General features: G+C 43.5%; 2 protein-coding genes across 2 annotated transcripts in view; one reads left to right on the top strand and one right to left on the bottom strand.

The window, feature by feature from the left end:
* The window catches only part of IMMP1L (inner mitochondrial membrane peptidase subunit 1), a 30,921-nt gene extending 8,612 nt beyond the window's left edge, over nt 1-22,309 (bottom strand). The window contains exons 1-4 of the mRNA XM_033928282.1: nt 22,116-22,309; nt 8,106-8,257; nt 7,155-7,243; nt 4,515-4,641 (exon numbers count right to left, since the gene is read on the bottom strand). Coding sequence (XP_033784173.1) covers nt 4,515-4,641; nt 7,155-7,243; nt 8,106-8,210 — 321 coding nt within the window. The 5' untranslated portion in view covers nt 8,211-8,257; nt 22,116-22,309. The remainder of the gene's footprint in view (nt 1-4,514; nt 4,642-7,154; nt 7,244-8,105; nt 8,258-22,115) is intronic.
* Nucleotides 22,310-22,386: 77 nt separating this feature from the next.
* The window catches only part of ELP4 (elongator acetyltransferase complex subunit 4), a 141,716-nt gene continuing 136,545 nt past the window's right edge, over nt 22,387-27,557 (top strand). The window contains exons 1-2 of the mRNA XM_033928281.1: nt 22,387-22,555; nt 24,649-24,684. Of these exons, the coding sequence (XP_033784172.1) occupies nt 22,420-22,555; nt 24,649-24,684 (172 nt within the window). The 5' untranslated portion in view covers nt 22,387-22,419. The remainder of the gene's footprint in view (nt 22,556-24,648; nt 24,685-27,557) is intronic.

The raw sequence follows: 27,557 nt of genomic DNA, 5'->3' as shown, positions 1-27,557 counted from the left end.
GTCGGCTGCCAAAGTGCAGTCAGTCCTGTATCCCAGTTCTCCGAGAGGATCTCTCATTCTGAAAAAGCAACTGCCCTTAGTATGTGTCCCTAAAACAAAACAGAGTAGTTGGCCTATATGAAATGAAATGCCCGTCCCTGGAGCTGATCTCTAAAAGCCATTTGCGCCTCCTCGGCCCTGGTTTTGAATCCCTCGGGATAAGCCAGCAGCCTATCGTCCTCGATTATGGCGCCCAACTGCCTTTAAGTGCTAATTTTAATCTGATCTATTCAAGCATACTGACTTGCTGCTTTTTACTGTGCCCTGTGTGAATATTATGCAGTTGCAAAATGTTTCAAGACACCTGTATGAAAGGCAGTTTATCAAACAAAATTGTATTTTCATCATACTAGAATTATGCTGGAAGAATCAAAATTCACTGGACTCAGATCATTTTCTGAACACGCAAGGGACGTTTATCTTCAGAATTCTGTTAGCTCTAGAGTTAGCTCCAGGAAGAAGGAGCCACGTCATTTCCCAGATGAGCTTCACTTCAACACAAGAGCAAACATATTTGCCTCCCATCAGCTGCAGTCAGGGCATTAGCAGGATGCTGCGATTGATTATCAAGGGAGCGTTGCTCAGAAATGGAGGTGTAGCTCAGCTTTTTATCACTAGCAAGAAGCAAGTTCCTTATTTACAGACTTTAGCTGTATTAAGTGACACAAGGGCTTAGCATTATCTGTAGTTTGTGAAATACAATCTCAGGATTCTGTCCCCTGCTTTATGCTTATCAATAGAAGCTGCTGTAAGAGAGCATCTGATACAAAACACATCAAGCTACAGTAAACAGTAATAAAAGTGAATGCAAACACATCAGGATAGAAAAGAATTGAATTGCAATCCAGAATTCAATAGGAAGGCTTTTAATACTTAAATTAGATAAGTGATAGCAGGAATTGGTCTCATGTAAGAAATTTTAAAATCAATCTAATATAATTTGATTATATGTAAAAACATTTCACAGATCTACAAACAATGAAGCTGGGTTTCTTTTCTCTTTATATGTTATGGAATTTTAAAAATACTTATAAGCAGCATTGAAACTAAGTATTTTGTTATTCTTTTCAACCCAACAGAAGTTGGAGAGAATTGCACAAAAGGGGTAAAAAGATGCAATGAGTTTGAAAATGGCCAAAATCAGCATGAAGTGCTAAATGCTCCGACCCTCTGAGCATTGGAACATTTAGTGCTCTGGGCTGTGGGAGAAAACTCTACTGTAGCCTTAATGAAATGTAGAAGTCAGAGAAAAGGGCAAGGTGGAATTTCCTATTCTTCCATACCCCATAATTGCCCCCCCTCCCCCTGGAAGATCTCCCTCCTCATCCTACATATTGTCCTCTTGCTCAAAATATATTCTCTGCAACAGCCATACCACTCACAAACATCCCCACAACCACCCAGCGTTCACTAGCAGGACAGAGTGCGGTCCAAATCTAATACTGTTTGGGGGGGAGGGAGAATGACAAACAAGGCTTGTGCTGTTGGAAACTTGATGAAAACCTGTTAGATGATAAAGAAATTGTGGAGACTAATTTGAATTTAATGTTCGTGGAGAGCTGGGTATAAGGCAGTGATTTGGGGTCATTTATTGCAGCAAGTGATAAAGGAGGGGGAGTTGAGAGAGTAAAATTGGGGAACAGTCTGACACAGTTTCAAAGGCTTCACAGGAGATTGCAGCTGCACGCTTCATGATCACAACAATGTGAAGCAGTAAGAAGGCTAGTCAATCATTAAAGAAGCAAAAGGCATGAATATTACTGTGTGAATAAGGGGTGGTATTAGCAGAACCTTTGCTCCTCAGTTTGTAGGTGACCCAAAGGAGGTGGAGAATTATCTAGAGGACACTTGCTTGCCCAATTTAACAGGGATTAGAGCAGAAGCAGCTCTCCTGACCCTAAATTCCGTATACTCCCTCTAGATCCTCACAGGCTGATTTACTATATGTGCTTTCTCTGCTCCAAATTTGTTACGATTCAATTTACTCCAAAATTTTATGTGTTATAGGCTCTACACCAGAGTTTCTCAACATGTGGTATACGGCACTCCTCAGGTCTTTGACCCCCCCCTTCCTCAATCACCATCACCGGGGATCCTATGCCCTCTTTCCTGCATTCCCCCTCCACCAAAGCCGACCCCAAAACGACTTCCGATGTTAGAGCTGACGACAGAGAGAAGTCTTCTAGGTCAGCAGGAGATCCCAGTTACCTCCTTCAGAGCTGCTCCTTCCAGCCTTCAGCCACACAGGGACGCGTTGCAGGCAGTGGGTTTTACACACTGCACTTGGTTGACCCGGAAGTTTTCTCTCTGATGTCAGAGGGAAGGTTTGTGGGTCAGCCATGTACAATGTGTAAGAGCTGCTGCCCGCGACGTGTCCCTGTGCTGCTGAAGGCAGGAAGAAGCAGCTCAACTGGACAGCCCTGAAGGGAGTGAGTGTATTGTAGCAACTAAGGCAGAGAGGGGATATGATTGTGGGACAAAGAAAGAAAGGAGGGGGAGGAATTTGGGACAAAGGCTGGAAGGCAGGGAGGGGGGCATGAACTCGGGACACAGAAAGAAAGGAGGAAGGAAACACTCACTTGGGAGAATTGTTGGGCATGAGTGTGTGAGAGAGAGGGAAAGATATGGTGCACATGGGGAAAGGAAAAAACAGGAAAATTGTTGGGCATAGAGAGGGAGAGGATTGAGGTAGAGATGCATGGGGAAGAGAAGGATGAGAGGGAGAAATGGGTGGAGAGGGAACAGAGGGACAAATTGAAGGGGGATGCAAATTGGACATAGTGATGGCAGGAGAGATGTGGCATTGTGCTGGAGAGGGATGATAGAAAGAGAAATGGACATGAGGCTGGTGGGCAGTGGCGAAAAATGCTGCACATGATCCTGTGGATGTGGCAGTAGAGGGGGTGGGAGAAATGCGCCATGGATCTCGCTCTCTCTTTCCCAACTCCCTTTGCAGCAAGGCAGATGGACAGTGAGAGAGTGAGGGAGACATGTTGCCAGTGGAGGAGAAAGGAAGAAGGGCAGAGAGTTATTGGCTGGGGAAGGGAATGAGGTCTGGAGGCAGAAAGAAAGAAATATTGGATGCAAAGTCAAAAGGAAGTACAACCAGGGACTCATGAAATCAGCAGACAACAAGGGTAGGAAAAATGATTTTATTTTCAATTTAGTGATTAAAATGTGTCAGTTTTGAGACTTTATAGCTGCTGTCTATATTTTGCACTATATTTGTCTATTTTTTACAGTTGTTACTGAGGTGACATTGCATATTTTAAGTCATCTGCCTTGACCTCTTTGAAAGAAAAAAAAAATGAATATGAATGATAATTAACATTTTTAAAATTTTGTGGTTACCATTATGTATTAATAAGACTATTATCCTAGGACAAGCAGGCAGCATATTCTCACATATGGGTGACGTCATCCACAGAGCCCGGTATGGACAGTCTGAAAGTGAACTGTCACTTTAAAATTTTTAAAGTACTTGCGACTATCCGCACCGCACATGTACGTCTGCCTTCCCACCCGAAAGGCTCGAGGTACCAGAGCCATGCCTTTCTTGCTGGATCACAACAATATTTCTGATGCCTACTGCTGCATGTTATATACCGACGTGTTCAGAATTTTATGCTCTATCACCCTGCGCATTTTAAATTGATTTAGGACTTCAGATTTAAGACTGAAACTGCCTCCAGAACTGGAATAAAAATGTACTTTATTGTGCAATATGTAAACAAGACGTATCACCCTATGGCCAGTCACCTCCACCACCCTCGGATACGCCGTGCAGCATGCCTGGTGAAGGAACACGTTCTGGCTCCGATCCTGGGCATGCCTCCACAGATCCATGCAGTCTGTGCTCGACCCACTAGCAGACGAACCTGGGGTGAGCTAGCTCCCAAGGGAACAGTCCCTGAGCCGCGATCTGATGCCCAGAGCGCTTACTGACAAGCAGGGAATCTCCTAGAAGCAGACTTTTTCCAAAGGTCTGTGATCTCCCCACAGGGAACCTCCGCAGCACGAGGGCGTAAATCATGGACATAAAACACGAGCAGAAAAGACAAGCTCCTACAGCCTGGCTTGTAGGAAGAAAGACCAAGGTTACTATGGCGTCACCATTCAAAAGTTTTACGGAAATCTGATTTTAAAATATGGCCTTTCTAATTGCCTAAATTTGTATGGATAACAGCATAAGTCACAGAAATTTAACCAGGCCAGAAAAAGGGAGCAGCTGGAGACATTCCTGGGCTGGGTGGTCAGGTTGGTTTGGTCTTTTTTATTTTAATTTTAGCCAGTTAGGAAAATATTTGGTGTTAGCTGGTTGCCTTACCTTCACAAAGTGGCAAAAGTCTACCGAGTTTATTTTGCTGCAACACGCTCTGAATATCCACACCATATTTACACAGTTCATGTGATTAATTTACACTGGAGAAAATGGCAAAACAGATGGTTTGTAGAATAATAAAGAATACACTTACGTAGCTGTGCTTCTTGAGGAGGTTTGAAGCATCACTCACACACACTTTGTCTCCTTCCAAGCCAATAACTCTCTTGCAGATGTTTGTTTTGGGATCGTTTGGACATTTTGCTATTACAATATCACCTCTGTGAACACAATTCATAACCAGATGAAACAGAATATGCAAATAGTGGTAGGGCACACCTTAATTAGTGAAATGGGATTCTGGGGTAACAAGTGAACCACTGCTTTAACACAGATTTTCAATTTCTTTCTCTTGAGATTTTATCAATACAATTTTGGTTTTGAAGTGCAAGCAGATGCTAAGGAGAACCCACATGACCTCAGCAGCATTGCATATTGTCGGTTATAATCATTACCAGGATAGTCTATGTAATTTTATTTGAAAACCTCTGGAAGTACCAGGAGGGAGAATGGCATCAATGTGGGAGCCTCCATCCCTCGAATTCACTCCCAGACCATTTCCTCACCCGACACAAAACACGCATATCTGCTCTTCCTCTTCCTAGCACAAACATTAATTATCCACAGAGAAAGCGGACAGGATTTTTACATACATGCATTGTTCCAGGAAACAGAAACTGCCAAAGTCATCTCTTTTCAATTCCTTTCTTCATTAACATTTCTGAAGCACATTTTTTCAGTGGTTAGTGAAGAAAGCCCATCATCACATATAGAAAAAAAGACAGCAGATAAAAGCCATGTGGCTCATCCATATCCCACAATGCCCTGGAAAATGTGCTTCTTCCTGTATTTAAAACAGGGTGGGTCAGTTTACGAAAGGCATGTTATGTTTCCGTCCTCTTTGAAAATTACCCATAGAAAATGAATGCACACATTTCCCAGCTTATATTTATTGAATATGCACATATTTTATGAAGTACAGTAAAACCTTGGTTTGCCAGCCTAATTCGTTCTGAAACCATGCTTGTAATCCAAAGCACTCGTATATCAAAGCAAATTTCCCCATAAGAAATAATGGAAACTGAGATGATTCGTTCCACAGCCCAAAAACTTTAATACAAAATACTGTAAGTACTCGTATTGCAAGACCTCGCTCGTTTAGAGCAGTCACTATACTCCCACAGCGTCAGAGAGAGAAGAACCATTGGCTCAGTTGTGATGATGTGATGTGTGTATACTGTATGTATTTGCATTGCAAGACCTTGCTTGTATATCAAGTTAAAATTTAATAAAATGTTTTGCTTGTCTTGCAAAACACTTGCAAACCAAGTTACTTGCAATGCAAGGTTTTAATGTATGTACATCTTTATCGTCATTAAAAATTTTGATGCATTGCCAAACTATGGCACAGCCAATTCTTAGCGATACACAAATTATTCTTAAAATTGACAGGAAAGGATCCTCCCAAGTCAAATATGCGTATATTTCAGTAGTACCAGCAATGTTATAAAAAGTACCTGTAATTTCTGCACTTAAAATGCTGCTTTTAAAAACTACCTTCTGAGTGACCAACTCAGACCTGTAGCATAATGTACAAGTAGCTAGATTAGAATTAACATACTTTATGTACATGCTGCCATCCTTATAGCTCAACATTGTAAACAAGAGGGGACCGATACAGGCTTTTGGCCAAAAAACAAATGTTAAATGGCACATATTGTGTATTCTTGGTCCTTAATGCACTATGTTTAGCATGACACATGTAAATAATGACATACAAAGGACGCTAATGTAAACAAAATTGATCATTCTTATGCAAAATGAATAACGCAGCTTGTGTTTAACCTGGCAACCTATGTTCTACATGCTAAGGGAAAGCCAAACATACAACAGAAGCATGATAAAGGCCACATAGCCCATCTGCAGCATCCACTATCCCCTCCTCTCCCTAAGAACAGAAACATGATGGCAGATAATGACCAACTGTGAGCTGGTGTTCTCTTTCCTTCCTAGGAGCACTGAACAGCCAGCACACTGCCTGATATTTCAGGGGGGGGGGGGCCTTAAGGGTCCAATTGCAGGAAGAAATAACTACTTGGGCACTTACTGAGAGCTGGGTGGACAGAACAATCCCCAATCAGTCCTGGGTTCCGCTTGACCCCTAGTGCTAGTCTTTCAGTACTTCTGGCTGCCACACAGGGCTTGCCCTTATTTGAAAAATTAAATCCCAGAACTCAGCTAGTGAAAATGATGTAGGGCACTGGTTGCACCCCAGCCAGTCAGGTTTTCAGGACATCCACAATGAATGCTCATGTGATGCTCTGCACACACTGCCCCATTGCATGTAAATCTGTCTTGTGGATATCCTGAAAACCTGACTGGCAGGGGTGTCTCCAGGACCAGGTTTGGGAACTACTGGTATAGAGAATGAGAGAAAAATGACCTTAACAAATATAATAAACAGTACTGTTTTCACCCAGATACATTTAAAAATGTGCCAGCTGCTCCCAGATTACGGACACTACATTCAGTGGTCACAAAGACAAGGGACATTGAAAAGCTCAGACCATGCTGAAGGATCAAAAGAGATCTTCCAGCAATTAACCTAATGTGAAAAAGAAAGCATTAGCTGATTCCCATTTGAAAAGGAAATGGAAGGGACAAGGCAAATAATGAACCTAAAAATAAACGTTACAAAACCTATCAACAAGGAATTAAAAATCTAAAAACATACTTTTGAATAGAATAAAAATGGCGACTCAAATTTTCTGAAATGACAACATCATAGTTTTTAATTGTAGGCTCCATTGAAGGACCTGAACACTGTAAAAAGAAAAAAATATGCAGTGAATATTTAACCAAAGCATACATTGCAATAGCGTAAAATGTACATATTTGGAAATTTTTTAAAAATACATATTTAAAATCTATTACAACTTAAAGTTCCCGATTTAAGTAAGATTTTTCCCATTCCACATCTGTGTGAAAAGACCTCTCTCTGTTCCTTTTCAGTTTAATAATAATCAGTATTTTAAGAAACTGAAGAAAAGAAAAGTGAATTTCCATTGTCTGTTTATTGATGTCAAGAGCCTGATATTGCCTGAGGTTAAGAACAGGTTCCGTTTTTTTAAATCGTTCTTAAGTTGAATTTGTATGTAACTCGGATCCTAGCATTTGTCCCATGTTCTCCACCTCCTTGAGGCCCCTGTTCCTCTCCACCACCACATCCAGTATTACTCCCTCTCATCTCTCGCTTCCCCATGCATCTCTACCTCACTCCTCTCCCACCACCATGTCCAATAATTCTCTCTCCCTCCCTATGCCTCACAATTTTCCTTTCTTCATCTTCCCATGAGCACCATCTCTCTTTCCCTCTCAGACACCCAATTCTCCCTTTCTATTCCCTCCCTCCCTCCATTCTTCCATCCTATGGCTCATGCACCCTTCACTCCATACCTCCATTCTGTGTCCCAAGTTCCTGCCCCCTCCCTCCTTCCTTCCATCCTTTGTCCGAAAGCTCCTCTCTCTCCCTCCCTCCATTCTGTGCCCTAAGTACGTGCCTCCCATCGGTGGGTGTTTTCCTTCTGGCTGGCTCCCTCCTCCTTCCAACTGCAGTTGTTTCTCTGCAAAGCCGCATGTTTTATTAACAATGATTGTATTAAAATATAAAAATGAATGAAGTTACCACAACAATTTCACCAAGATATTCAAAGGCACAATGTGTTAGACAGCCATACTGAACGGTAAAACCAAGAAATCCCAGCATTTTTCCCAGTACACCTTGAATCATATTCACAGCGCTGGACAGAAGCTGCCTGAGAGGTCCTGAGGTAAAGCCTGAAAGACACACAATGAACACGTTTCAAAATATTACAATGTACACAAAACATGTCTCCCATAGTCAAGTAAATTATTCTTTAGACATGTTGCAGTACTCAAATTAATTCTAATAAAAACATAAAATGTTTAAAAACATGAATTGTTTTCAGGAAAACTGACAGTGATTGTTAATTAATTATATTCAGCACTAGAAATGTACAGCTTTCCGTCTATTTCATTTGACTGCCCTGAAAAAGGAATGATTTGTCCATGATATGAAACAGTACTCAAAGTCTATCGCTCCTCCATGGAGCCAGTGTCAAAGTGTAGATTGGGATTCACAGGTTAGGAGCTGGAGCCTGTGTGGCACATTCTCTTTGCTAATAACTGCCAGGAAACCATTTGAAAGCCAAATCAGTAATGTGTGGTAGTTACCTGTAGCAGGCTTACAGTTGAAGCACCTCTAGAAACATTTTGGGGAGGTGGAGGAAATGGGGAGAGGGACTCAACTCATGACCCATCAAGTGTGACACCCTCTGAGGTTGGATGGACCCCCAAACACGTCCCCCCAAAGCTTAATCCGGCACCAAACAGGGACAAGAAGGCCACTAAACAACTTCCAACAGGCCTATACTAACCATTTTTAGGGAAGACTGGCACAGCTTACCACACCTGCTGGTCATAGCGAGCTATTACCCATCAGTGAACATAAGAATTGCCACTGCTGGGTCAGACCAGTGGTCCATCGTGCCCAGCAGTCCGTTCACGCGGTGGCCCTTAGGTCAAAGACCAGTGCCCTAACTGAGACTAGCCTTACCTGTATACGTTCTGGTTCAGCAGGAACTTGTCTAACTTTATCTTGAATCCCTGGAGGGTGTTTTCCCCTATGACAGCCTACGGAAGAGCGTTCCAGCTTTCTACCACTCTTTGGGTGAAGAAGAACTTCCTTACGTTTGTACGGAATCGATCCCCTTTTAACTTTAGAGAGTGCCCTCTTGTTCTCTCTACCTTGGAGAGGGTTAATAACCTGTCTCTATCTATCTACTAAGTCTATTTCCTTCATTACCTTGAATGTTTCGATCATGTCCCCTCTCAGTCTTCTCTTTTCAAGGGAGAAGAGGCCCAGTTTCTCTAATCTCTAACTGTACGGCAACTCCTCCAGCCCATTAACCATTTTAGTTGCTCTTCTCTGGACCCTTTGAGTTTGAACTGTATGTGAAGGTAGATAGGGAGCCAGTGAAGTGTTTTGAGGAGAGGGGTGAGGTGAGTGAAGTGAGGTTGGCAGAAGATAAGTCATGCAGCTGAGTTTTGCATAGTTGCAGGGAAGATAGGCAGTTCAGCAGGAAAACTGTTAGAAGTAGATTGCAGTAGTCTAAGCGTGAGATTACGAGAGTGTGGACAAGGGTTCAAGTAGTGTATTCAGAGAGAAAGGGGCAAATTTTGGTGATGTTCTAGAAATAGAAGTGACAGGCTTTAGCAATCTGTTGGTTGTGGGTAGAAAATGAGAGGTCAGAGTTGAAGACCACTCCAAATATGAGCAGAGGAGACAGGAATGATAACAGCCTGTCTGGCTGAACTGCTCCTCTTCCTCCGTTCTCTATCTCTGTAAATAATACTGAGACTTTTTCTTGAATTTTAGGTGAAACCTCAGGTGTAGAGAGCTAGATCTGGGAATCATCAGCACATAGGTGATACTGGAAGCCATGGGAGGAGATTAGGGCACTGAGGGAAGAGAAGAAAGAGAAGAGAAGAGGTCCTAAGATAGAGCCCTGGGTACACCAATCACTACCGTGAAATATTTTGTGCGGCCCCGGTCGAGGGCGATGTAGTGTTTTCCTCTGCTGCCCCCGGGTGTTTACCATCTTGCCGGCTCCCTCCTCTGTCTTGCTGCAGCATTTGCGTGGCCCCAGAAACATTTTTTTCCGCAAATGCGGCCCAAGGAAGCCAAAAGGTTGGACACCCCTGCACTAGCGGGATAGCAGCAGAGAAGATCCACCAGCACATACACTAAAGGTACAATAGGACAAGTAGAACGCAAACCAGGAGAGGAAAGATTTGCAGAATCCAAACAAGGACAGCATATCAAAGAGTAAGCAGTGATTAACAGTATTAAAAGCAGTAGACAGGTCAAGGATGAAGACAAAGGCAGTTTCTGTGGGGTGTAGATATATTGCAACACAATGAATGTAAACTGTAACCCGTTCTAAGCTCTTTGGGGAGGATGGGATATCCATCTAAACAAATAAATATGTTCAACTGACTCTCTCCATGTGCAGGCTTCATGCTCCATGTGTCTGCTAATCTAGAACATTCGAACCAGACACTGTAGCTGTATTGCCTTAGTCTTCTGTGCCTTGTTTGTTATTGTATAACCCGTTCTGAGCTCTTTGGGGAGGACGGAATATAAATCGAATTAAATAAATAAATAAAATCCTCAACTCCTCGCACTCCCACACAATTCTGTGGGGAGAGGGGGATGCGTTCAAGAGACTGACTCCAGAGGGGTGAGCACCACTCCCAGGGAACCTATTCCTGAGATTCAAGGCTGGCTAGGCAGGTGCTTTTTTTAAAAGTGAGGTACTGCTGATTACGGACCTCCAACAGGAATTGCAACTAACATCACAATTATGTATTGTTTATCTGCCATCCTGTTTCTATCAAAAGGGCCTGGGATAGGCACGTGGGATCTCTCGAAGAGAGAAAGAGATAATGGTTACTGCAGATGGGCAGACTGAATGGGCGTTTGGCCTTTATCTGCCAGCATGTTTCTATGATCTTGTCTTTCACCTTGTTAATCTTATATAAGCTGCAATGATTCCTAGTAGACAATTGCGGGGTATGTGGTATGGTTAATGGGAAATCTGTCCAAACCTTTTTTAAAACCAGATACGCTAACTGCTGTTAAAGCATTTTCCAGCTATGAGTTTCGAAACTTAACGATTTGTTGAGTGAAAAAATATTTTGTCTCATTTATTTTAAAAGTATTATCCTGTAACTTCCCCATGTATCCATTAGTCTTTGAACTTTTTAAATAAGCAGTTTATTCACGTTTACCCATTCGACTCTACTCAGTATGAAAAATAAAAACAGAAGCTTAATACAAGGTAACTATTGATGTAGTAGTCAGCGTCAGTTACAATACCTAGGCTTGTTATGAAAATACATCTTATTTTTCATAATAATGTCTTACATTTTCTGGATGGGAAAAAGTTTGTAGGATCTTACTTAGATAATACAATAATGATATGCAAAGTCTTATTGGAAATATGCACTGTTCATGTTTTCTCATCAATACTTTCTATGTGCAGCTCAGCTGATTTTTCTTTATAAAATTAATCACAGCTAGCAGGGTAGAATTCTCTTTGAGCTTCATGAACTACATCCAAGAGATGGGAAAGGGGGGGGCGGGATTAGTTCTCAGTCGCTGCCAGTTATAGCACCAGGTGGCTTTTTCTGCAATGAAGGTGTTACCGATAATCCCATTACACTGCTACTAAATCTTGCAGACATCCAAATTATCACCAAGGCTTCTTTTCATCCCATCCTTTCCAAATGACTGGAAGTCGCTTCACCTGAAAGAAGTCAAATCCACATGCAGCTGTTGTTTTAGCAGCCAAAGCACTATGAGAATGCCAATCGAGTTCCAATTTTGTTCTATTGCTAGCCCCGATTCCCTGTGCAATAATACATCTGTTAAAAAAAACCCTACAGCTACAAATGAAGTTTAATCCTACCAAGGACCTCATGTTGGTCTTGTCTTCCAAAAAGGCAGCAGGTTCTGCTGTCTATCTTTGCTAGTATCTGGGGAATACAATTTAAATCCCAATGCTAATTAGAAAAATAAGCTAAGGATCACAAAACATGACCTCAAAACCCTGATATGACTATACTGTGACCCAAAAGCATTAATTCTAGGTGAAGATTAGAACTTTGCATAATAAGATTACACAGCAAGTGAATGATATCAAGGGACTCTCCACATTCAGCCGCCTGGTTTTCTGTAGACAGCTTGTGCACTGCAATATGAAGACGAAATGGAGCTTGCTCTTTCTATCTAAAACAAAATAGATTCACATAAATTAGCTGGGCCATTTCAAGATGCCTAAATCCCCTATTACATCTTTTATTGACAGCACAAATGGTTTCAGCTTCTATAGTAACTAGATGCTGTAACTAAAAGGTATGCAGATTATGTTTTGAAATTAATACTGTTTTGATTATTTGGATAACAATGCACATAATACAATTAGAACATCTAAGCTACCTATGACATTCTTAAATAATTGAAAAGTTTAAAATGTAAGGGCCTACAATGATGGTAAAATGCATAATATTCAAGCAGATTATTATTAAATTGCATAATTACATAGATACTATTTTCAAAGCACTTAGACCAGTGGTCTCCAACTCCAAACCTTTGCAGGGCCACATTTTGGATTTGTAGGTAATTGGAGAGCCTCAGAAAAAATAGTTACTGTCTTATTAAAGAAATGAGGTAAAACTCTTTATAGTTTCTAAATCTTTCCTTTTGGCTAAGTCTTAATCATAATATTTTCATTTATAGCTAAAGAGACAGATGATCAAGAAACTGTTTTATTTTACTTCTGTGATTATGATAAACATTCCGAGGGCCTCAAAATAGTACCTGGCGGGCCACGAGTTTGAGATCACTGACTTAGACTTACAAAGTGCTTTGAAAATAAGCCCCATAAGATACATAACAGTGACCATCAGAACTGTTGGTGAACATGGTGTCAGTGTGCTATTTTCCTCCTATCTCCCCCTTCCCACCAGCTAAGTGGCTTCCAGATCCTCTTGTGCGCTCCCAACATAGATGGCCTTGCTAATAATCACATTTTTCTTCTCACAAACAGAGAAAGTTACATAGGTAAGGACCTCCCCTCCCTAAATCCAGTACACACCAAAGCATTAACCCTAAAATGTAAGTAGGCCTATGTGATTATATTTATCAATGTAGTTTGATTTTGCAAAACTGCCTCAGACAGAGATTATCAAAATCTCAGCATTCAAGCCTTACATTGGCAGTAGTGAAAGTAGTAAAAAAAGCAAACTGGATCAAAACAACAATGCAACTTAATCTAGCCTACCCTCTTTCCCTTTGCCACCTTTTCATAATGAAAGATTAGATTCTTACCTGGATAATCTTCTTTCTGTTAATCATACACAGGAGTCTGCACCTTAGGTGTTATCTTTCTGTAGTCAGAACTGCTGCAGAAAGATGTCAATTACATCTTTCAGCTCCTCCTCCTTCACCAGTGATGTATAGTGCCCTCTTCAGTTCATATCAGAGCAATCGAACTCCATTGAAACAGAAGAAAAGAGAAGGAGGGGCATGGGAAGCTTTCCTAGAGATATCATACATTTCTATTCTGCTCTGTAACTTATTAAAAAAAAAGAGAGCAATAATTAACATGAACTTGCAACTTATCTGTATCAAAGAACCAATCTGCTGATGTGCAATACACACATTACTTTTCTTAGGAATTTCTTCTTACTTGGCTATCCAACTGACAGAGGAACTCCAGTGTCGGATGCCAGCAAGGTCCAGGCAAAAGCAGACGAAGTGCAAAGCTGACAGGACGGGCAGTACAGACTCCTACGTATGATTAACAGATTATCCATGTAAGAACCTAATCTTTCAAACTGTTACATCAACGCAGGAGTCTGTACCTTAGATGATGTACTAAAGAAGTGCCAGATGTCTAGGGAGGGACAGATGAGTCTGCCCTTAAAACAGAGAAATCAAAAGCAGTGTCCTCTCGAGCCACCACATCCACTCTGTAGAACTTTGTAAAGGTATGGAGAGTAGATCTCTTCAGAAGGAACTACCCAGGATTCCGCCCAGAAAGAGGCCACACTTCTGGTTGAATGCACCTTGAGAGAAATTAGTGGCTGTTTGCCACCATGGGCTATGGTGGAAACACGCAGAGGAGATTCTGTTGGCCAGGGCTGCACCAATGCATCCAGCCCTGTGCTTCCTGGTTTGGTTCTTCGACTGTAGAAGCGATTCACCTGTTGCAGTCTTGGCCAAAGTCATTAAGTCCAACAGCAGTTTTCCCCAGTGCTGAATAATGAGATTGAACTCTCTTGGGGACAGAGATCACTCCTCTAGGTCTGGAGTCTGCCAGATGAGAAAGACCAGATTCTCTAGTAGATCCATCACTTGTTGCACTACCTGCTCGCCCACTGGTCAGGAAGGCACTCTGATCAGCCAATCGTCCAGATACGGGTGTACTTGTATCCTCATCCTGTGGAAGTGAGCTGCCACTACCACCTTGATGAATGTGCGTGGGGGCCATAGCCAATCTGAAAGGCAGCTCCGCAAACTTTGCAATGCCTTTGAAGAACATAGAATCTCAGATATTTTTTGTGATCCGGGAAGACAGGAATGTGAAAGTAGGCCTCCGTCAAATCTAGAAAGGCTAGGAATTCCCCTGGAGTCACTGCCACAATGACTGACTGAACAGTCTTCATGCCGCATTTAAGGAGTTCATATCCAGGATCAGACTCCAGTTTTGTATGCCTTTCTTGGGCACTATGAAGTATATGGAGTATCTGCCAGAGCACTGCGAGGTGGATAGCTGTTGAGGGTCCAACTTCAACTCACTGAGAATATCCAAAATAACACGTGGGACAGCAGTGGACTTGAACAGGGTCATCCCCTTGGTCAAGAGCAATAACTGACTCCCTACTTCCGACTAGGGTCCTCAAATCATCTAAGGGAGTAGCTGATCCTTGGGACAGTAACGGTATGGAAATTTCTAATCTAATCTGGAATTTCTGAGTCACATTATGATCAAACAGATTCAAGGATACTTACAATTTGAAAAGTCGAAATACAAATTGGTACATTGCAAATATAATAGGAGAAGATATAGTTCTATAGATAGGAATGGTTCGGTTTTGAGTAGTGCAGAAGTATTTAGTAGACTTAAGCTGGTAGGTTGCATAATATAGGTACCGATGAGAAAGGGGTTACAGTCAGAAAGTTAATTGTCGGTAGAGTATATGGAGTCAAAGAGGTAGGTCTTTAGTTTCTTGCAAAATGATGGGTAGTTTAGTTTGGATCTGATGGTTGTTGTGAGACTGTTCCATGTTTTTGCACCAATATATGTGAACATGGTGCTAAATATGCATTTGTACCTGAGGTTTTTTGTTGAGGGGAAGTTCAGCTGGAGCTTGTCAATTTCTGGGTGAATAGGATAATGCCAGGGTGAATAAGTGGTATGGCAAAGCTTCCGTTGAGTATGTGGAACATTATGCAGGAAATTTTTTTTGGGGGGGGGCTGGGACGGGTGGCCAGTGTAGTTGTTTGCAGTAGGTAGAGATTGAATCATATTTTTTCAACTTGATTATGAGTTGCAGCTTGAAGGCTAGGGAATGTTTTTTTGAATGTTTTTATTATATTTGTTTGTTATGATTTTATTGTGAATGTTTTATTGTGCCCCGAGCAGAATTGTTGGATGCTGTGGGCAATAAATCTTTAAATATAAATAAATAAAAATGGCCACATAGATGCAGTAGTCCATTTGTGATAGAATTAGCATCTGCACAAGTGGTGTGAAATATTGTTGATGGATGTATAGTCTATTGAGTCTAAGTTGTCTCAAAGTGAAGAAGGTTTTTTTCCATAGGTTGGAGATTTGTGGTTCTAATATGACACCCAGCACTTTGGAGGATTGTTCTACCTCTATGGTGGCTCCTGGTGGAAATATGATGCTTGTCGGACCTGTCTGTTGCAGAGAATTTTAGTTTTAGAAGCATTTAATTTGAATTTGTTGATTGTGGCCCATGTTTATATCTTATAGATGCTGTCAGAGATTTTTTGGATTGCATCAGCTTGGTTGCTTATTGTTGGGATGAGGAGAAGGATGTCATCTGCATACGATAACATGTGTTCGTTGTTGAAGTTAATGTTTCAGAGAAAGCTCATGAATAGATTGAATAGTATAGGGGAGTTCCAATGAGCGTCGGGAGCAGCGAGGGCCATTCAGCGCGGCTCTCTGCGCTAAAAACTGCTGGCGCAGTTTAACAGAAGAGGGGGTAAGTGACTTGCCCAGAGTCACAAGGAGCAGGTCAGGATTTGAAGCCACAACCTCAGAGTGCTGAGGCTGTTTCTCTAACCACTATGTCACACTCTCCTCTAAAAAAAGCCCCCTCTCAAAAAAAAAAAAAAAGAAAACCAGTTCAACACTGTATCCTTAATCCCCACCAGTTTCAGCCTCTGAACACAAAAATCACGGTTCACCAAATCAATTAAAAAGCCAATCACCTGTTTCCAAATACCATAAGCATTCAAAAAGACTCCAAAAGTAAATAAGAACATAAGAGTTGACGTACTGGGACAGACCGAAGGCCCATCAAGGCCAATATCCTGTTTCCAACAGTGGCCAACCCAGGTCCCAAGTACCTAGCTAGATCCCAATCAAAGTATAACTACAGTACGTAAATCTTTAATGGGAATGTCATACAGGCCTGAAAATAAACCTGTAAGCATGAATGGAACACAAACTGGAAAGGAAGGGGACACAAAAGGGGGGGGAGGAAGGAGGAGAGAATGGCTATAAAACACAAACCTTCACATTTTCTTGTAAGTTGCTAAATTAGAGACAATTATTTAGAGACAATTATTTTCTTACATATGCAAAAAGTATAAAAAAAACTTAACACATGGTAATTCATAAGTGCAACACTATTCTCTCAGTAAATCCCCAGACATCCACATCCATGAATAGAAATTCATCAGGTTTAAAATACACTGTGCTTATAAAGCAAGAACAAAAGCATATGCACAAAAGAGCTTTTAATATATTTCAAAACCCACTAAGGCTACAGTCTCATTAAAATGATAAATTACACAAACATGGAATGAAGATTCAAATGGCAGTACAGCTCCACAGATTACAGAAAATCCCACGTTCCATATGATAACACACCAGAGTCCTCCCAGATGGGAGCTTGGAACAAAAAGGACATGAAAACCTCCTTGTGATCTTTGATTTCTCTTCAGCAGATGACAGCCAAATAATATGGTGATTATTCTGTTTGTGCTGCTAAGCTTGTAAAATGGAATAAAAGTGATATAATCTGTTGTGAGTTCAATGCTAATGTGTTGTCCCATTCATAAATAAAATTAATTTGGAATTATCTTTTCATCTAATTTCAGTTTTTAAAAGCATGAACTAAAATATGAGTTAATCTTTTTTTTGTTTAACCAGAAGTCTGATTCCATCTTTCTTCTAATGATTAGATCCCAGGGTCACCATTTCTTCTCCTACCTCCCCCCGATTCCCAAAGCTGGCCAAGGCTTAAAGAGGCTTACCCACTTAATATCTTCACCTGCCAGCAAGAGTCAAATCCTGTAAAACATCCCTTCAGGCTCATGCACACATCATTTTTGTGACAAAACCTGCAGAACAGGAAATGTAAATTCTTTGAAAGCAAAATTCAAAAGATTTACATTCCATGTATGTATAAAATTCTTCAATTAAAATTTAAAGAACAAATTCAAATACAATAACCTATGGCACCATAGTAAAGTGACAATTTGAATTAAGTCTGTTTATCATGTCTAAAATAATATTATTTATTGATTTTATTTACTGTGTTCACCACTTGGTTCCTCAAATGCTATATCAAAAACAGGCAATAAAGGAAAGGAACAGTGAACATCCACACACTCATTCAATCCTAAAATAAAAAATGACCAAAGGAGCTTATCACCTTCGACATCTACTCACAGAGAAGAATGAACTTGATTAAATGACTTCTGGAATTCTAAGAAACCCTTTTAAATTAAAAGTGAAATTGGTTTAGGGGGCATGAGTGCAAAAACCTAAAGCCTGGCAGACACAGCTGAACTAAGAACAGGAGAAAAATATCTTATCTGCACTGTTTACTATAAAATAAGTTACAGTAATGCATATCTAGCAAAACAATTGCAAATACAGGCTTTAGGTGGCACAAAGGAATTTGGAACAGTATCACAAACTTTAGACCCCTATGTTAGATTGAGGTTGGAGGGCCAAAAGCCATCATCATTCAAAAGCTGTTTGATGGTCCATGAGAAATGGTTATAATCCACTGCTCCATAGATAACTGGCACAATTTGGCATTAATTAGCATGTTATCGAGACCTGAATGCTACATGACAGAAAAGTCAATGCAGAAAACATTTATTGAAGGAACTCCTTAAGCAACACCAAAATTTTGCTCCTTGGCACAGAAACCAAATAATATACAAATCAGCTCTGTGCAAAAAATGTGCACTAACATGGCAGAGTGAAGCAGATGCATGTGTGCACAGGGGTCTGCTCGAGCAGCAGCTAGATCTTGCATATAAGGTCGGCATTCAGAGTTCTCATGTGCATACATCTGCAACCCTAACCATAACAGTAACAGATCTAGAAATAAACTCCATCACCTATCCCTTACAACTCAACCTAAAACTGCTGGGAACAATGATAGACAAAGGCTGCACCAAGCAACCTCAAATCAGCAAAACGGTTCAGAAGGCATTCACTAACATGTAATGTAATGTAATGCTATTCTTTGCACAAAATCTCAGCGATACCAATACTGATGCACAGAATAGCATTCCAGAAAGTGCACATATCTGGGTGCAGATACAAAATTTGGTGCGTAGATATGTATCTCTTCACAATCTAGCAAGTATGCTTTGTGTACCAGCACACCTCCTACATGCTGAGGGGCTCCTTGGTCCTTCCCTGTCATTACAATTCTTATGTTCCCAATGTCTTTGCTAGGAAGACCCTACCAGAGGAGCCCCTTGGTCCTTCCCCCTCGTTACCAACCCAACATTCCTAGGAAGACGGTAGCAGAGGGGCCCCTTGGTCCTTCCCCCTTGTTACAATCCCTACGTTCCTAGAAAGACGGTACCAGAGGGCCCCTTGGTCCTTCCCCCTTGTGACAATCCTTACATTTCTAGGAAGACGGTAGCCGAGAGGCTTCTTGGTCCTTCCCCCTCGTTAAGATCCCTACTTTCCTAGGAAGACGGTACTAGAGGGGCCCCTTGGTCCTTCCCCCTCGTTAAGATCCCTACGTTCCTAGGAAGATGGTAGCAGAGGGGCCCCTTGGTCCTTCCCCCTCGTTATGATCCCTACGTTCCTAGAAAGACGGTACCAGAGGGGCCCCTTGGTCCTTCCCCCTCATTATGATCCCTATGTTCCTAGGAAGATGGTACCAGAGGGGCCCCTTCCCCCTCGTTACGATCCCTATGTTCCTAGGAAGACGGTAACAGAGGGGCCTCTTGGTCCTTCCCCCTCATTACGGTACCAGAGGGGCCCCTTGGTCCTTCCCCCTCGTTACGGTACAAGAGGGCCCTTGGTCCTTACCCCTCGTTACGATCACTACGTTCCTAGGAAGACGGTACCAGAGGGGCCTCTTGGTCTTTCCCCCTCGTTACGGTACTAGAGGGGACCCTTGGTCCTTCCCCCTCATTATGATCACTACGTTCCTAGGAAGACGGCAGCAGAGGGGCCCATTGGTCCTTCCCCCTCATTACGGTACCAGAGGGGCCCCTTGGTCCTTCCCCCTCATTACGATCCCTACATTCCTAGGAAGACGGTACCAGAGGGGCCCCTTGGTCCTTCCATCTCGTTACGATCCCTACATTCCTAAGAAGACGGTAGCAGAGGGGCCCCTTGGTCGATCCCTACGTTCCTAGGAAGACGGTAGCAGAGGGGCCCCTTGGTCCTTCCCCTTCATTACGATCCCTATGTTCCTAGGAAGACGGTAACAGAGGGGCCCCTTGGTCCTTCCCCCTCATTACGGTACTAGAGGGGACCCTTGGTCCTTCCCCCTCATTATAATCACTACGTTCCTAGGAAGACGGTACCAGAGGGGCCTCTTGGTCCTTCCCCCCTCATTACGATCCCTACATTCCTAGGAAGACGGTGGCAGAGGGGCCCCTTGGTCCTTTCCACTCGTTACAATCCCTACGTTCCTAGGAAGACGGTACCAGAGGGACCTCTTGGTCCTTCCCACTCGTTATGGTACTAGAGGGGCCCCTTGGTTCTTCCCCCTCATTATGATCATTACGTTCCTAGGAAGACGGCAGCAGAGGGGCCCCTTGGTCCTTCCCCCTCGTTACGGTACTAGAGGGGCCCTTGGTCCTTCCCCCTCGTTATGATCCCTACGTTCCTAGGAAGACGGTACCAGAGGGGCCCCTTGGTCCTTCCCACTCATTACGATCCCTACGTTCCTAGGAAGACGATACCAGAGGGGCCCCTTGGTCCTTTCCCCTCATTACGATCCCTACGTTCCTAGGAAGACGCTACCAGAGGGGCCCCTTGGTCCTTCCCCCTCATTACGATCCCTACGTTCCTAGGAAGACGGTAGCAGAGGGGCCCCTTGGTCGATCCCTAGGTTCCTAGGAAGACGGTAGCAGAGGGGCCCCTTGGTCGATCCCTAGGTTCCTAGGAAGATGGTAGCAGAGGGGCCCCTTGGTCGATCCCTAGGTTCCTAGGAAGACGGTAGCAGAGGGGCCCCTTGGTCGATCCCTAGGAAGACGGTAGCAGAGGGGCCCCTTGGTCGATCCCTAGGTTCCTAGGAAGACGGTAGCAGAGGGGCCCCTTGGTCGATCCCTAGGAAGACGGTAGCAGAGGGGCCCCTTGGTTGATCCCTAGGAAGACGGTAGCAGAGGGGCCCCTTGGTCGATCCCTAGGAAGACGGTAGCAGAGGGGCCCCTTGGTCGATCCCTAGGTTCCTAGGAAGACAGTAGCAGAGGGGCCCCTTGGTCGATCCCTAGGTTCCTAGGAAGACGGTAGCAGAGGGGCCCCTTGGTTGATCCCTAGGAAGACGGTAGCAGAGGGGCCCCTTGGTCGATCCCTAGGAAGACGGTAGCAGAGGGGCCCCTTGGTCCATCCCTAGGTTCCTAGGAAGACGGTAGCAGAGGGGCCCCTTGGTCCATCCCTAGGAAGACGGTAGCAGAGGGGCCCCTTGGTCGATCCCTAGGAAGACGGTAGCAGAGGGGCCCCTTGGTCGATCCCTAGGAAGACGGTAGCAGAGGGGCCCCTTGGTCGATCCCTAGGAAGACGGTAGCAGAGGGGCCCCTTGGTCCATCCCTAGGAAGACGGTAGCAGAGGGGCCCCTTGGTCCATCCCTAGGAAGACGGTAGCAGAGGGGCCCCTTGGTCGATCCCTAGGTTCCTAGGAAGACGGTAGCAGAGGGGCCCCTTGGTCGATCCCTAGGTTCCTAGGAAGACGGTAGCAGAGGGGCCCCTTGGTCGATCCCTAGGTTCCTAGGAAGACGGTAGCAGAGGGGCCCCTTGGTCCATCCCTAGGAAGACGGTAGCAGAGGGGCCCCTTGGTCGATCCCTAGGAAGACGGTAGCAGAGGGGCCCCTTGGTCCATCCCTAGGAAGACGGTAGCAGAGGGGCCCCTTGGTCCTTCCCCCTCATTACGATCCCTACGTTCCTAGGAAGACGGTAGCAGAGGGGCCCCTTGGTCGATCCCTAGGTTCCTAGGAAGACGGTAGCAGAGGGGCCCCTTGGTCCTTCCCCCTCATTACGATCCCTACGTTCCTAGGAAGACGGTAGCAGAGGGGCCCCTTGGTTGATCCCTAGGAAGACGGTAGCAGAGGGGCCCCTTGGTCGATCCCTAGGAAGACGGTAGCAGAGGGGCCCCTTGGTCGATCCCTAGGAAGACGGTAGCAGAGGGGCCCCTTGGTCCATCCCTAGGAAGACGGTAGCAGAGGGGCCCCTTGGTCCATCCCTAGGAAGACGGTAGCAGAGGGGCCCCTTGGTCCATCCCTAGGAAGACGGTAGCAGAGGGGCCCCTTGGCCCTTCCCCCTCGTTGCCATCTCTGGGTTCCTGGGGTGCTACTCATTCCTCACCGTGCCAATCTCGAGGTCCCCCAGTTCGTGAGCAATGCACATTTAGCCTGACGATTTCGTCCTTGCTGGAGTCGGGGGAGGAGCCGGGACCGGGTCGAAGCCTCTTTAAGCGCGCGCAGGTAGCGGGACGAGTCAGAGTTGCCCGCGCGCCCCCGGCTTCAGGCCGCTGTTATGGGAACCGGGGCTAGGTCCCGCCTCGTGGTGGCGACGCGTGTGCTCATTGGCTGCTCCGCCCCGGCGCTCTGGTTTCATTGGCCAGGGCTCGCGCTCCCAGCATCCTCTGCTGTGCGGAAGCGAAGAGGGCATGCAGCCGGCGGCCGCCAGTAGCTTCCGCAGGAAGGTCGGGGGCGGCTTGGCCGTCATCCCGGGCACCAGAGCGTCGGTGCGGAATGGCCAGTTGCTGGTGTCCAGCGGAGTCGCCTCGCTCGACTCGCTCATAGGTCGGTGTCTGACGCTTCCCCGCTCCGATTGCAAACGGGCCTGGCTCTGAAAGTCCCTCCCGTCTCTCCGCTTCTTAGCTGGGGGTTCAAATCCCTCGTTGCCCCAGACGGAAATGAGAAAAGTCAATGAACTCTTGCAGCCCATCACTCAGACCGTGCAAGGCCTTGTCCTTTAAGCTGCCCAATGTCAAACCCCTCCCCCCACCTACAGTGCCAGCAAAAAGGAAGCCCAAGTGTGCTGGAGGGGGTGCTTAGGTCTCTTCCCACTTACACGTGCCTCTCTAAAAAACAAAAAACAACCAAACACCCAATGATTATCCCTTGAATAAAGTGGTGCTGAACCTCCAGAGAGTGACAGTATGAGTAAACCTTTAACCCTTTCAGGACCAAGGGACATATTTGTCCCATAACTTAAAAATCCTATAAATTTTGATTGGGATCGTCTACAGTTCTAAATTTGATATGTACGGATTCCATAGGATACTGCCTTTATGTAAACAAACTGGTTCCGACATTCATTCATTAGCGTCGTTGCCAGATTGATGAGAAGATTCACTTGCCACACTGTCCATAAGCCAGAAGTGTGATTTTTTTTAAAAAAAATAATGATATTTCACAAAAAAAATCAATTTTTTGGCATCTGCAAGCCCTTTTTACCATAAAAATGTCGTCAAAACCACAAAAATTGGCCTACGATCCTTATGGTCCTGAAAGGGTTAATGAGTGCAGCGATTGCCTGATAAATGATATTCAGCATTGCTCTCTCACTCTTTAATCGACTCATGCACTGTGTTACTGCACTTATAAAATGCCTTGTACTTATTAAAGAATGTTCTTCTTTCTCTTTGAATGTTCATCATTACTTTTCAATATAACTTATAATCCCTCCCAATGGGCTGCTTGAAACTTAAAATCTATTTATAACCAAGCAGTATCTTTATTCTGCTTTCTTCCAAATGTGGGGCTTGGGTTCCTACTCAAACCAACATCCAGTATGGATATCCATACAAGACTGGGTATATTCAGCCTTACTGATACTTTATATTTTAAGACATCAAATGGTGATGTGACTAGAGGAATGGCATTTTGACTCTTAAAAACATGGATAAGGACAGGGACTGCATCTTAGTTAATTTAGTGTATGTTAAGTGCCATGTGGCCCATAGGTATGTAGTGGCCTGCATGGCATTTTGCACATGCTACGCATTAGCATGCTTTAGTAAAAAGACCCCTTAATAGGATAGAAAATAACTATTTGCCGTTTTATTCTGTTTCCCCCAAATATATCCATAGTAGTATTATGGTACAATACATGCCATCTAGTATGTAGGTGTACAGAAACTAATTAATTCCCAGTTATACTTGTTCATGTATTTAATTGGTTGACTGTGGGCACCAGATGTTTTTAGTACACACTATGGCCTGAATTTTGTAAACTGTATCCCAATTGTAGGCAGCTGTAGGCATCCTACAGCTGTCTAAGCCAATCAGGATGCATGTTTAAAAAAAAAAATGCACCCCCAGGTAGGGCGCCTATATTGAAGGTGCCTCCGGGAGCCTAGGGAGGCACGCCTAAGGCGGGTCTGCTGGCTGGACAATGTAAGGACCCGTCTGTCTGTCCAACTTTCTCGGTGAGTCTGGGGAAGAGTTCTAGGAAGGGTGTGTGTGTGTTTCGTTGGGTACCCAGGAACATTTCTGTGGTCGGTAGGACCATCTTTGTGATGTAGACCATCCCACAGCATCATTTTGTAATTGGAGGCCAGAATAGATTCCAGATCGTGTAACAACTCCTAAGATAATATTTCATTTTAAGCCATTGAAATTATCAATATATTAAGTTCTCAAAATCCCTACCGCATTAGAGTCTTGCCAGTTCATGAAAGGAACATGGTGCAACCAAACAGCTAAATCAACTTACCGTAAGTTTATTGTGGGGTCCTTTTACTAAAGTGTGCTAAATGCTAAGAAGCCGATAGGAATATATTGGATGTCTTATTCAAAATCATATCTGCAAATTCTCTTAATAACTTCAAACTGGGTTATTTGCAGAAGTATGACTTTCTTTATTTTTCCCTTCCCTCCCCCCCCCCCAGGAGGAGGATTGGCTGTTGGAACACTTCTGCTTATAGGTTAGTATATACCGTATTTTTATGTGGTACTTTTAAAAGGTCATGCAGAACTCTGTGAAATTCACATACAGTGGCATCATCATCTACTGCTTATTCCTAAATTAAGCAGCATAAATTTGTTTTACTACTTGATATCTTGCTAGGTACTTGGGTTGACCACTGTTAGAAACAGGATGCTGGGCTTGATGGACCTTTGGTCTATCTCAACCAATTCTTATGTTCTTATCCATTAATGAGTCTTAGGGCTCCTTTTACAAAGGTGCAGTAGCGGTTTAACACATGCTAAACCGCCTCTTAAGCAGGCAGTAGTTTTTAGGCCAGCGCGGGGGTTAACGCATGATGAAAAGTCACACTTGTTAACCCCGCTAGCAAGGCTTGATAAAAGAAGCCCTTAATGTGGTATGTAATGCCTATGTTACCAATAGATGTTTATAATGTGTATATGAAGTGCATATTTATTCAGTTGTTAAGCTTATTACAGTATGCTATGATGTGAACATAACATAGATTCTTATATACCGCAACTACCTCAACGGTTCTGTGCTAATAGTTAAGTATCTATTTTGCATCTTTCCATTAATTTTATTTTAACAGAAGCTAGCAATGACATTTAGAAATGTTGTTTATACACATGGTATCATGACAACTTGCATTTATTGAAGCACCAATTCTAGGGTTGATCGTAAAGCTCTGATCTCGGTAGTCTTGGTCCTTTTGCAGGAAGGACTTCAGAAGGGCTGTTGGTAGGTTCGCCAATATTGCAGATAGAAGGCCTTTCCTGTTGCCAAGCTCAGACAGAAAGAGGCTTCTTGGCCTCTCACCCAGATGTCGCCCAGTTCATTAAAGAGGCTTTGTGGTTGTGCCCTACAGTGCTTGCCCTTTTCCTTTCCTGGAACCTTAACATGGTGTTGCAAGATCTCAGTATTGCTCTGTATGAGCCCTTATGGGAGACTCCCCTTTGGGATCTTGCAGTCAAGACAGTGTTCCTGGTGGCGATTATGCCGGCAACTTGAGTTTCTAAATTACAAGCTCTTTCCTAGCTGTTCCTTAGGATTATGGAAGCAGGGTTACCCTTATACACAGTTCTGTCCTACTTACCCAAAGTAGTCTTGGCCTTCCATGTCTTTCTGGAAGTTCATTTGCCCACTTTTTGCCAAGGGATAAAGTGTTGCATTTGCTGGATGTCAAGCAAGTGCTTCTTCAGTACCTCGAAATTCCCAATGAGCTGCTTCTTTTAGATCTCTTTTTTGTTCTGACCTGTCATGCCAAGAAAGGGAGGCCGGCGTCTAAAACCTCAATTTCTAGATGGATTAAAATGACCATTTCCTCCGTGTATGTGAACTGTGGTAAGCAGCCCATGATTGCTTTGAACCACACTTCATGAGATGGGTTGCTGCCTCTTGGGTGGAGACTAAGACTGTCTCACCTGAGGAGATTTGTGTAGTGGCTATATGGTCTACCCTTCATACCTTTACCAGGTTCTCTAGGGTGGACGTAACGGCCAGGAAAGACTCCACATTTGAGTTCTTTGTTTTGAAGGCAGGCTCAGTACTCTGGGGACTTCTTTGGTTCATCCCTTTTATTCAGGACCATTAGACATATTGCACTAGAAAGAAAGATTAGGTTCTTACCTCAGTAATCTTTCTTGTAGATGTCTAGTGGTCCTGAAGCCCAATCCTGTGAATGGGCTTCGCCTGCCTCCTGCTTTAAGATTCTCTGTCAGAGGAGCAGAGAGGATATAAAAAAGAAAATATGATGCATAGGAACATCCTCAAGACCATACACTGGTTTAAGACTCTGCTTGATGGCAGGACACGCAAGTAGCTATATGCATGGTTATATACAAGCTGTTCTGGTTGCCATATCTCAAAAAAGACGTTTAGAACTAGACCTGTTTTAAAAGGGTCTAAGTGCCACAAAGGTGCCCAAACTGACCAGATAACCACTGCATTCATCTAGGTAAGACACCCCCACACTCCCCCCAGTGCTCACTGACCCCCTTCCACCACACAAAATGAGAACAAAAAGGTACATACCTGGCTCTAGAAAAGCAGCATCTGGTATGAGACATCCTAATAGAACTGCACACAGGTGTCTTAAGTAGCCTGGGAGGTGGACCCAGGCCCATAAGCCACTCTAACCACTACATTTATGGTAGAACCCTACTATACTGCCATAAAGGTGCCATCTACAGCCATAAGTGCTATTGGGGTGGTAGTATTTTTTTTTTTTGGGGGGGGGGGCTCTCCCTAAATTATAAGAGGGTTATGGTGAGATATATAGCTGGCACTCTTTATGTGAATTTCACAGCAGTGCCCTCTAAGGTGTCCCATTGCTCTGTTGGGATGTCTAAGTTTCAGTCCATTACTATGCTGGCCCCACCCATGTCCAAATGGGTAGGATTGGGATGTTTTTTTTAATGCCCCTCTTTGTATTATAAAGGATCCTTGTAGTAACAAACATCTATATGGCCACCTTATACCTTTGTGAATTATAAACATTGGTGGTGACTAGATTTTAGTTTCTGACATGATTCTGGCAATTTTTCTCTCATTTGCAGGCAGCCAAACCTCTCAGGGTTGGAGAACTTGTACACTGTGCCTAGTGTAGTTAGGGATAGTTACCTGTCTTCATGAGCTGACCATTTTCTTTGTGAATGGCAAGAATTATTTACAGTTAGCAATGTTTGCCTTATTTATTGATTTGACTTCCATTTTGGACATGTACATCTGCAAATTGATGTTGAATAAAATTAGTGCTGGGGTATAGGACTTAATGAGAGAGAAAAATGTAAAATTTATGTGATTTATACATCCAAGCAATCTTCAAGTGTAATTTCATGTATAAAAAATGTTAAGTGTTCCATAAATTAG

Source organism: Geotrypetes seraphini, chromosome 19 (genome assembly GCF_902459505.1).
Source record: "Geotrypetes seraphini chromosome 19, aGeoSer1.1, whole genome shotgun sequence".
NCBI lineage: Eukaryota > Metazoa > Chordata > Amphibia > Gymnophiona > Dermophiidae > Geotrypetes > Geotrypetes seraphini.
This window is presented reverse-complemented; position numbering and strand designations above follow the sequence as displayed.